We start from the raw sequence: 12,349 nt of genomic DNA, 5'->3' as shown, positions 1-12,349 counted from the left end.
ACAGTTCATATCCTAAAAGTGATGATTGTGATGATGTCGTGTTACAATATTAGATAAAATATTTGTTGAGAGGCAACTCAAATTTACTATCTTATTTTATTTTTCCATTGTATTATTTATGTATTGTTTTTATTTTTGTAGGATTATGAGCATAAAAGCAAATAGAACAAGAGCATAAAATTCTTTAATCAATTTTCGTAATAGTTAATAATCTCTCTCGATTTTTCTCTATGCATCGATTCTTTTTCGAGTGATGTAATTAGAACAAGCTAACTTCAAAAAAAAATTGGGATTAAATTTTATTTTTATTTTTTTTTCTTAGTAGTAGTGAAAGAGAAAGAAAAACCTTTTGACTTGTTTGACATCATCAAGAGCTTGAGAGAATATTTTTCGGTGAGTGCTTGAGTAACTACTAAAATAGCTGATTTTCGGACACCTATTGTAATGATATGAAAGGTTGTTTTTAGAATTTTTGATAAAATGATCCGATGGTTACCCCGAGTTATTTCTGGATGGTTTGTGAAATAAGTTTTCAAGTGTTGAGTAAAAAGTGGGTGTTGTGAAAGTTTTTGAGTTTGAAAGGCTAAAGTTGTTAAAACGTGGTTTTTGGTGTCTTTGGAGTTTTGAGTCTCAAAATAGAATTCCATTGATTTCATCAGTCCCGAAATATGGAAATTTATCTAACAGACTTGTTGGTTTCAGATTCAGAATCTTTTCGTGGATTTGAGTTGCTAAGTTGGAAATTGTTGAGATTTTAGCCTTTGGGTTGACTTTGGTCAATATTTGGAGTTCGGATGCTCGGATCAAATTTCTGACAGTTCTATTGAATTCGGGGGATGATTTTAGGCCTAGGGGAGATCTTGATTCAATTTTCAGAGATCTCGAGCTTGCTTTGGCCTTTTAAGGTGTTTACTCTTTGTGACTTTTGCAGATATCCGGTTAAGGAGACCTTGAATCCGTGTTTTGATTATTTCATTGAGTCTAGAACCTAGAGTTTAATCAGGTTCCTTATTTGGTTGTGGGGCAAGGTTTCGAACGAATCCTGAGGATCCATTCGGAGATTTGAGAGTTGACTGATTGTTCTGTTACCTGGTGTGCCTCGCATAAGCAAGAGGTTATTCACTTTCACGAACCTCGCTTCCGCGAGGTATGAGTTGCGTTCGCGAGGGGTCGATTCCTGCTTGACCTTCACATTCATGAGAAGTTGTCGCTTTCACGACCTTCACTTTAGGGGAAAGCCGGCTTGCGAAAGCAATGCCTGGCCAAGTTTTAAGGGTTCACTTTTGCGAACCAGGGTCGCAATCGCGATGATTGCGTAAGCGACCTTGGGTTCGCGAAAGCGAGACATGAGAGGGTTTTGTTAGAAAATTTTGGGGCTCTTCCCCATTTCTTCCATTTTGAGTTTTGGAAAATCATTGGAGACCATTTTAAAGAGGTTTTTTATGGTGAATCTTTTGGATAAGTTTTTGTGAACCCAAACCTTCATTTATCTATGATCATTTGTGGATTTTAACATTAAAAAATTGGGTGTCTTGATTGGCAAATTGAAAGGTTTTCAAGAAATGTGGGTTTTAAGGAAAATGGTGATTATGAGTTGAATACAACTTCGTGTTCAAAATGATTTTCACCAATGGATTTCTAATGCTTCGTGTAACAATTTTCAGATTTAAACATTATTTTTAGAATTGAACTTTTGAGCCAATTTGACTCATTTATTCAATTGCTCGATATGGGCGTTGTAAGTTCCAAAATCTCATTGTGAATACTTGTTTGACTAGATTGTATTGATTTGGACATTGTTTAGAAGGAAAAAGCTCAAGTCTTGGATTGACTTTTGATTGAATAAAAGCAAGTGGACTTCTAAACCTTGTTAAACCTTGTAGAATCTTGAACTCTCTTTCGTGTATGTGTTGGGGAGTAATGAGAATGAGATGATGGGTTAATTGCTCGAATTGAATAATCTGAATGATAGAAATGCGGTTAATGAAAACAACAATGTGTTGATAATGGTGCATTGCGCATTGTGAATTGCCTTGAGGGTTGATATTGATTCGGTGATTGATGTGATACTTTGATAGTATTGTTGTAGATGTGAATTGTTTGTGATTGGTCTCTTTTAGTTATTGTGTGAACATGCCTATTTGCATTGGTTATGAAACAATGTGAGGAGATATAATGTATTGATGTCGAGGTCATTATCGGAGAGTGCTATTGATGTCGGGGTCATTATCAGCGAGTGCTATTGATGCCGAGGTCATTATTGGTGAGTGTTATTGATGCATAGGTCTTTATTGACGAGTGTTATTCATGTTGAGGTCATTGCCGGCAAGTATTATTCATGTCGAAGCCATTGCTGGTGATTATTATTGATGTCTAAGTCATTGCCAATGAGTGTTATTGATTCTGAGGTCATTGTCGGTAAGTGTTATTGATGCCGAGATCATTGCAGACAAGTGTTATTGATGCCGAAGTCATTGCCGACGAATGTGATAGATAAACTTGATTATTATGACTGTTGACCTTGATACTTGTGATTGATGAACTTGACACTTATGATTTGATGAAATGTAACTGTTGAATCGTGATTTTGAACCTTGTGAACTATTGTAAACTGTTAGGTTGGGCTAACTTCTGTGCAGGTTGTAGATTTGGCCGTTCGGTTGGGATGAAAAGAGTACTCGTATTCTAGCTAGTTTTACCTTGTTTTAGAGGGTTGCTTGATGACTGACGTGTTGTTTGGTACTCAAGCATTGCTTCTACACTTGTGTAGGTTCCAAGCTTGGATCTATGTAATTGCTCTTCTTCTATCTACATCTGAGGCTTTATGTGGATATTGAGAGGTAGTTGTTTGTCATTCCGACTAACCCTCTTGTTCTTTACTTATGTTTTGTTCTATTCAAGAGACAAAGACATTGAAACTTGTATTTATCTTTCAAACTCTGGTTTTATACATTAGTGGTGTGTACACATGACAACCAAATTTTGGAGGTATTTGAGAATGACTGAGTATTCCACATTTCTTTAGTATTGTTGGATATAGGCTGACTAGTCTTGGTAGGATTAGACGAGTGTCATCACATCTATTTTTGGATCATGACACCTATGCTTATGCTAGTGACCATATGTAATCTTTTCTTATTTTGTAGTTCAGGATGACCCTTTAAAGTATGTTGATCCATCTTGATTGAAATTTAATTTGTGTCATATGAGATGCAATATTGTGTATATGTTTTATATTTTGAATCTTAATTTATGACTTGTCTTAGAATGTTATTTAAACAAAATCATAAGTATTGCTCGGTTTAGAAGATAATAATACTAAAGTATTTTTTTTAATATGCTTGTAAATTTTTGCCCCTTGGGAGATGTTAAGGAAGACCAAGGCTTCCGTTAGAGTACGCATCTTTTTGAAGGATTGCTACATGGGGGCATGTTTCTCTGAAGCTGTGTGTTGTTTCTTGCAATTCAGAGGGGATAGGCGCTGACCATTCGAGTCTTTCCGAGTCAACAACAACAAAACATACTCGTGTATTTCTACAAGTAGGGTTTGAGGAGGGTAGAGTGTACGCAAACCACTACCTCATGAAGATAGAGATTGTTTCTGAAAGACTCTCGACTCAAATAACACATGACAGGGCAGTTTGAAAAAGACAATACAGAAGAAAACAAGGCATATAGCATCAAGTCTTTCTGAATCAAACAAGTTATTCAAGAGCTTCCATTGCTTCTCATATAATACAAGTCCATCTTTGATACATTTGCATCAAAGATCACTCACTACATAATATTTCTTTCTTCAATATACATTTATGTTAAAAACCTAGACACAACTCAGGCAATCTTTATATATTAGCCCTTAAATTAAATCTGACTACTAGTATTTATCAGAAGAACAAGCTCTACGTTCTCCTTAGACGTTTGAACCACAAAAAATCAAGTGGACCTTGCCAGGAGAATCATCACATACCTGCATCTCCATGTTGAAAATGCATCCTTTCGGCTGCTTTTTTTGAAACGCTGGTTGTATTATTGTCAATCGAAGACCTTACCATGGACGTAAGTGATGGTGAAATCACACGTCGTTGTCTAGACTAGAACTTTTGTGAGGTCTTAATGGGAGCCCAAATATCAGCACCATTGCTGTTTGCCACTCCAATGGTATATGATACTGGCACAAGACATAAGCCTTGGCTTCTCAAATTGTAAGGCTGTGATTCCTTCACATGAAAACATGAATTACATTTCAACAAAGGTTGAATTCCAAGTTCAATTGATACGACACAATTGACATCAATGAATGATCATAGATTCCAAATTAATGTAGCAAATAAGGTTTGAACTTTTTAGACATCTCTTCTCTTCAGGGGCTGATGCGGTTATAAAGAATAAGCAATTTCAAGAAATGGTGCTAATGGAATCTAACCTGTGTCTCCGACATTGGCATACCTCCGAGGTATGGTGCACTCAACACCTGAAAGAACCAGGAAATGAAATGTGGTCATGTTCATAGCAGAGATCAAAATGACTCGAAATATCAGTCCAAGGCGTCATAATCTAAATGAATTGCAGTAACACAAATACCATGATTATGTTATTTACGTAGAAAAAACAATTTCCTTTGACAAGGTACAAACTAACAGATTTCTGAAAAGAAACAACCATCAACAAGAGGCGACCAGAAAGTTAATATCCGTGACCTTTGCTTCCAGATATACGACAAAACTAACGCTCTACACACTTAATCATCAAGCAGAATGCAATATTCACATGTGAACATATCTGAACTCTCAAAGTTAAACTCTACAATCAGATATAGATGCAGAGAATGTAGACAGAGGATATTAGAAAATATGGAAACGTGATCTTACAATCACTTAAATTCGTAAAACATTCTGAGGCATAAAATTCAGTACGACGAGCACTATGAACAGAAGTTTATGGTGAAAATCCTAAAAAATAATAACAAACAAAGAACCACAAACTTCGTCACCCTCATATTTTTTTCAACATATACCCATAGCTTTGTCCAAAAAACGTGTCTAGGCTCCAACAGTGGCCCGACCTGAGAAAAATCTCATAAAGCACCACAAACTTTCTTGTCTTTAATCAGTCGTGCGAGATTATAGTTCCTACAGATGAAGAAAGAGAAAAAAGTTGTTGAAGGCACACCTTCACTTGTTCATGGAGGAATTTTATGTATCCCATTGCTTCAAGGAGAACAGAAGCAGTATCTGTCTGCAAATATAAACAGAAATCAGGATTTTATCCTTATGATGAAAAATTCCATGGTTTAGTAAGAATTGAGCGAGCTTATTTCATTTCAGCTGCTCTACGTGGACATAATTTCGCATGCACGGGAAAAGAACTCAAAGAAATTCCACCTTTTGGTACCTCAATGAATGAACTTTGCTAAACCTTCTCTTTAAAATAATAGTTGAAATTCATTACTCAATTCCTGCAGAATTAGTGAATTACCTTGCCATATGGTGACACCAGCTGTTGAAGAGCGACTATTCGTTCACCAAACTTCTCCTTCTTCTCCTATTTAAGGAAAAATGCAAAGGCGAAAAATCTCCATATCAACAACTCAAAGATAAAGGTTGCAAAAAAAAAGTTCTCTAAATAAAACAAATTTGAGACTCGGAGCAGCCAAATGAATGTGACCAAAGCCCTCCTATAATTCGGACACTTCAAATAGGGAAACTTGAATGAACTATTTAGTATTTTTAGAATTTTCTTTGGTCAGTTCAACCTTCGCCTAAAGACTGAAAGTCAAACAAAATGTTAAATCTTTAACTCAATGAAATGTACAACACACAGAACATGTATGTTGAAAGTATCCAAGAAAAAAGCATTCTTAAATCCACGAGCTATAAATGATACGATACAAGATAATAAGTTCATGAATAATATATCTATGTCCATAAACATGTGCACTAATAATAACAGCATTGCAGGCAGCAAAAAGGAAAGAAAACAAACCTTAGAGGAAATGGGCATATCGGCCTTTAGTCGTTTTGGTGTAAGAGATGTGAGGCTGGTGCTATGCTCGAGGGAAATTGGACTTCTCTTGTGTTGCATCATCTTTCCTTCTATTGCTTCAATTCGCTGACAAGTAATAGCAATCCTATATAAAAGAAAAGAGAACGGATATTAGGATACTAATAGGCATACGTATGTTTCAGAAGTCACCTTGTTCAAAGAACTGTCATGGAAGAAAAATACATGCATTTCAACGCGAACACAATTAAATATGCTTGCTTTCAAATTTCTTCCCAGTTTGTATGGATGTATAACTCAAAAAACCTTATGCAAATCCAAGTATTATCTTGTAATTCAAGAGACACCAAAGGTATGTCTAGAGCATTAAAAAATATTCAAATGTCCAAAAAAAAGTATTATATCGCAATTAAACGATAGGTGACAAGCTTCTGAATACGTTACAACTTACAACAACAACAAAAACATACTCAGTACAATTCCACAAGTGGGGTCTGGGATGGTATGATGTATGCATACCTTATTCGAGCTTATTTCCGATAAACCTTCGGCTCAAAAGATATGTTTTTGAAGCAAGATTGCAAGAAAAATATAATAACAAAATAGCAAATTACAGAGCAAATGAAAACTTTTGAATACCTTAGTAGTTGTTAAATCATCATCTTCTTATACTAAATATTAGCATAAACTATGTTAGAATAAAGAATGCATATGTTGTGCTTATTATATAAAACAAACTAAGAATATAACAAGGAATGCATTAAAAAAATACAATCATCAATAACAGAATCTATGCCTACATAATCACATAAATTATATGCATATATTTTTTTTTTATACAATGTCATCCCTGAACCTTCGCTCTGCCTCAGCAACTAACGATAATAAGCTCAATTATTTGAATAATTTTAATAAGAATAAAACACAAGTTGGACAATTTCTGCAAATTATATGATAGACACTTTAACATCGACTCAACTAACAAACTAACCACTCCAACTTTGAGAATGCACATTCAAAAACTTCAACTCATCCCCTATGTCGTGAACACTCGATGCTGACGTGACACATTCGACAGAACTGAGATATCTAGATGTGTTTTTTTTTCAAAATTTGAGTATTTAGCTATCAGTTGAGGTCAAATTAACATGTCTATTTATATATTATGCCTTAATCGATGACCCTTTAATTAATGTATTAATAGACTTTCTGTAATGTGAATAGGGATGAGAAAATTAATTCAAATAAACCTACTTTTGGTGGGGCCAAATCCAAAAAAAATTCAAACAATCATTCATTAAACATGAAAGCAGGTCATTTGCATACACAAATTATCTTTTTTTTTCACAATCTCAACCTTATCTTATGCTAATTAAACGTACTCAAGTATACAACCAATTAATAAAAACGTCAAATTGATACAACAAAACCAATCAATTTTTTTTTTGAAAAAACAAATTTGTAGAAGCAAAGAATATCATCAACTTCAATAGATGAAAACAAAAAGAAATATTAACACTAAATCGAATTACCGAGCTCCTTTTTTTTTTTATGACTCTGGTATCTGGCTAATTTGTACGCACCTCGATTAATTCCGCAGAACACCTAATAAATAAATAGAAAGAATCATACAAGCTTATTGTTAAAAAAAAAATTTATTATTTTTTGAAATAATTTCTTTTTTTTTGATACTACAAGTTACAAAGGTGTAATAAAAAAAGAAACAAGTAGAATACCTTGATTTCGAAGTCTACATGAACAAAAGTCACTTAAAAATTAGAGTTTTCCGGCAGTATTTGGCCGGAGAGATGGTCGGCAAATGATAAAATTTTAATCGGAGAGAAAATTTTGGAAATGAAAGGACACAAAGAGAAAACAAGTGTAGAGGGTGGGAAGGGCTTTTGAAAGTCATTTTATATACTCCCTCCGCCCCTTTTTAGTTGTCCACTTTAGAAATGGCACACAGATTAAGGCAATAATGATTAGCACAGTGAAGTTACAATTTTACCCTTATGACAACTTTTCACTTCAAAATTACAATTACTTATTTGAATTCAAGTGAAATAAATTGGAGGGAAACAACATACACTTTTACAATTTTCAAGAAGTGTAAATAAGGGTATAATAGGAAAAAACTTGTTGTTCTTTCTTGATTTGTCAAAATGGACAACTAAATAGGGACAACTAAAAAAGGAAATATGGACAAGTAAATAGGGACGGAGGGAGTATGTTTTTATGAGAGTGATTTTTTAACAAAAAAATAAATAAATTAGAAAGAAAGAAAGAAAATAGATTTTATTTGACAGCTAATATCCAACCATGTAAAGAGGAAAAAGGCGAAAAGGAGTAGTTAAATTAAAATCTACATGATGTCATTTATGCTCTTTTTTTTCTTTTATATAAATAAAAATAATATTTCTCTATTTCATTTTATGTTATATCATAATGTTATTTAGTATAATTAAAAATAATTTAACTTTAAAGTCTATTTTTTATCTTTAATAAAATAATTTATAATTATATAAATATTTTTAAAAATTATTTTAGAAGTCTTCCTTTTTTTTAAATATTGTGAGTAAAATGATGTAACATAAAATAAAACAGAGAAAGTAATAGTACTTTATAACAAATGAAAATGACTTTTGTGATGTGAAAAGCATATTTACTACTACTAACTACTACAACATTATTATTGTACTGTTATTTAACTTTTTGAAAACTTTAATACTGCAAGAGGTTTTTTGTATAACCTGTTGGATTTTATGGAATATTTCTTAGTTTATTTTTAGTATAACCTGTTTGAAATGTAATTTTTATTTTAGATTAAATTTTTAAGAAATAATAGGAAATTCATTTTTTATTATTTCAACAATTTAATGAAAAAATTATGTAAATTGATTATATGTCTTTTTAAGTAAATATATTAATAGTTGAGTGATTTTCGAGTTATAAAATAAAGCTGAATGATTTTCTAAGTGAACAATTCTAAATTGAATGACTTTAGAATTATAAAACAAAATTGAATTACCTTCTAAGCGAACCATTCAAAATCGAGTGATTATATGAGATATTAACTCCAGTAACTTGAGGAGGAAATTTTGCGAAAAATATTATGTTCAGTTTTCAACTTATTTATAAAATTCACATTAAGTATAAATATATTTTTGGAGCAATATTTGGGACTGATACTAATATTAATGGGGAAAAAGAAAAAAAAACTTTTCCATATTTTCTCTAATAATATCTTCAAATTAGCTAATGGCTGCACGAAAATAATTTTCTCATACTCAAATGAATTTCTATATATAGTTATCTCCGCACAGGAAATTAATAGAAGCACCCTATATATAATAATGTAAAACTTATACTAATTAAAAAATCTAAAACTATCTCTATAAAATATTGATTATAAAATATATTTAGACATTAATTATATCAATTATTAAATGTCAAATCCTAATCGATTAATAAGACTTTCTACCACAATTTTGAATTAACCTTCCAACAATAATCTAAATAATTATAAACATGATATGTTTAGTGAGGTTGAGTGTTGAAAACATCAAGCTAACTATAAAAACATTAACATCCATAGAGAACACAGTAGAGAAAATAAATTATAAGATATGCTTGTTCAAGCATGGATTAGCCAAATTATATAAAATGTTTCAAAATCATTTATAAAATTATTATATCATATTATGTCATTATAAAAACCGTCTATGATTCCATAATTTATCGCTTTGAACTAAAATAAAAATATGTTTACTTGATTCTATTTTCGATTAGGATTATTTTTTTCGCCTAATCTTGAACACCCTTATGTCACGCATACAAATATCTCAATTATGAAATATTTTTATTTATCTCATTATGTGCACCAAATGAATAAATAAATAGCGAACAAGATGATAAAATGAATAGAATCTTACTAAAACTTTTATATTTGACTCTCACATGAAAAGTATTTATTAGCATCTAGTGAATCATAATAATTTTTGTACAGTACAATCTATAGTATTATCGATTATAATATGTAATTTATCATATTCAAGTTACCGAATTTGAATTAATATACATTATTACCCTCTCTGTCTCAAATTAGTGGTTCATCTTATTATAAATAATTACTCCAGTCAATTTATAAAATTAAGATAGAATTAATTAATTTTTTTATTTACCCTCGCGTGAATTATTCAATGCCTCCCGTTATATTCTTTATGTCTTAATTTGACCAAACACAAAAAATTGAAAATATAAGAAACTTTTAAAATTGTTTATCTTAAACTAACGACCTATAAAAATATTCCAAGAATAGTTTTTGCTTCTAATAGTTCTTAAACATATAATATAATTCCTATAAGATTGTTTCCTAAGGGTAAAATACAAATTATGATATGAAAATTAATACTCCATTAACTATATAAATAATATTCTTAACAAATAAATAAGACGTAGAGTATAAATTAATACAAGGATATGTACATCTAATTTATTATTTAATTGAAACAATAAAACTATATGATTTATATGACAATGATGAATGAAGTGAATTGAAAAATTATGAATTTTCTAAGTTCAAATTTTAATACGGACAAAAATACAAATCTAGCATTTGATAATAACTTTTGAATCAAATATTTAAAAATTTATCTTCAAATATCTATTTGGTCATAAATTTTGAATCAAATTTTCAAGCTTCAAAAACTTATCTAGCCAGTCTTCAAGAGAGATTTCAGACTCGAATTTTCAAGTTTTAATTTCAAAATCTGCAATCAAATGAGAGCTAAAATAATTTTTTTTAATCTATTCTAATTATGATGGACAAATTATTACTCAATATCTATTATTAATAATAGTTGACAAATATTTTATTAAATTAATCGAGATAACCCAAATTGATTCAAATACTATAATATATAATTTTTTTATTATATGATTTGGTCCACTGGTGATATGTAAAATTTGTTATATGAGCTCGTGTACGTTTGTTAAGTAAGTAGTTTGGCGCCAAAAATAGCCATCGGAGTAGTTCGTTCCTGTCATTGTTCAGGGATTTCAGATTGGCCGTTTCTTAGAACTGTGGTCCCCACACAACACCTTCCTCCCCGTTACCCACCGTCAATTTCATCGTACTTTGACTTAGCATGAAATTTAAGAAAATAAAAATTTAATGATCTAAAATTAAAAATTCGATATAACAACAACAACAAACTAAAAAAGAAAAAAATTATTCAACAAGTGATTTATGAAAAGAGTGTTATTTTTACAAACTTACATCTACCTTATGAAAATAGAAATAATATTCTTGATAGACCTTCGATTTAAGAAAATATTTAAACCACAAGTTCATAAAGTAAATATATTGAAAAAAAAAACAATATCAACTATAAAAGTTGAAGATAACAAAAAATATTAGAATCGAAGAATAAAACAATTTCTCCATATTAAGTGAATTAGTAAGCCAATATACACATACTAAAAAGATATTCAAGAACATAATGTAACTAACTCATATAAATTAAGACGAAGAAAATAACATTTAGATTCACACCCTTGATAATCTAAATCATTATTATCCGTGCACTTGATAATCTAACAAAAATATTTTTGGAACTAAATACTTTTAAAAAATTGAAAAATATTTTTCACTCACCAATCGAACATGCAAAAATAAATTTAAACTTATCATCCTTCGTACCAATCATACTTGTTGTAACTTTTTATTCTAAAACTTTCGACTTTTATATTCAGGATCATGTCCTCAATAATCTACGAGATTATTATGGGTGCACCTGAAAATTCAGATTTTGCAGGTAAGTGGAACCCGCTCTATTGCGACCGTGCGCCAATAAGTCCACGCGATGAGATGATTTTTTGTGTGGGACCCACGCGTTTTTGCTCTTGTCAATTGTCTGTTTCTTTTTAACTACTGCTTTTCAGTTTTGTTTACAATGAAGAGTACTATATAGAGTACACCTCAATTATTATTTTTTATATATAGGAGTATATATAAAGGTCCACATCAATGTTACATATTCATCCCCTCTATCTGTTTTTTCTTTTGTTTTTTTCGATATTTGATATTTATATTAGAATTTAGGGTATATTGAAGAGTGTGGTAAAATATTATAGCTATGTAATAAAGGTGATTTCGTTATGTATTTTGAACAAAAAAATTATGATTAAAAATGAAAGATTGCACATTGCAATTCTTGTTGATCTTCATTTTTGTTTTTCTTTCACTAGTCTGGCTATAATTTTACCCTAGAAACGTTTATTTTATTTCAAATTAGTGTTTATTATTAAAATTTCAAATTGTCATGACCCAAATATGGGCATTATGACA

General features: G+C 30.9%; 2 protein-coding genes across 3 annotated transcripts in view; one reads left to right on the top strand and one right to left on the bottom strand.

The window, feature by feature from the left end:
- The window catches only part of LOC125842351 (BAG-associated GRAM protein 1-like), a 274,321-nt gene that overhangs the window by 42,580 nt on the left and 219,392 nt on the right, over positions 1-12,349 (top strand). The window lies entirely within an intron of this gene.
- LOC125842357 (transcription factor bHLH153) lies at positions 3,682-7,894 on the bottom strand. Of its 2 annotated transcripts, XM_049521638.1 has the most exons (7): positions 7,737-7,894; positions 7,533-7,605; positions 5,983-6,127; positions 5,476-5,541; positions 5,170-5,235; positions 4,424-4,471; positions 3,682-4,217 (listed from the first exon to the last, which is right to left on the bottom strand). In XM_049521638.1, exons 3-7 carry the CDS (start codon positions 6,082-6,084, stop codon positions 4,092-4,094), a joined length of 408 nt encoding a protein of 135 aa, XP_049377595.1. In that variant the 5' UTR covers positions 6,085-6,127; positions 7,533-7,605; positions 7,737-7,894; the 3' UTR covers positions 3,682-4,091. The 2 variants fall into 2 exon arrangements, with proteins under 2 accessions (XP_049377595.1, XP_049377594.1); XM_049521637.1 differs by lacking the exon at positions 7,533-7,605 and having other exon boundaries at positions 7,737-7,891.

This window comes from Solanum stenotomum, chromosome 10 (assembly GCF_019186545.1).
Source record: "Solanum stenotomum isolate F172 chromosome 10, ASM1918654v1, whole genome shotgun sequence".
NCBI lineage: Eukaryota > Viridiplantae > Streptophyta > Magnoliopsida > Solanales > Solanaceae > Solanum > Solanum stenotomum.
This window is presented reverse-complemented; position numbering and strand designations above follow the sequence as displayed.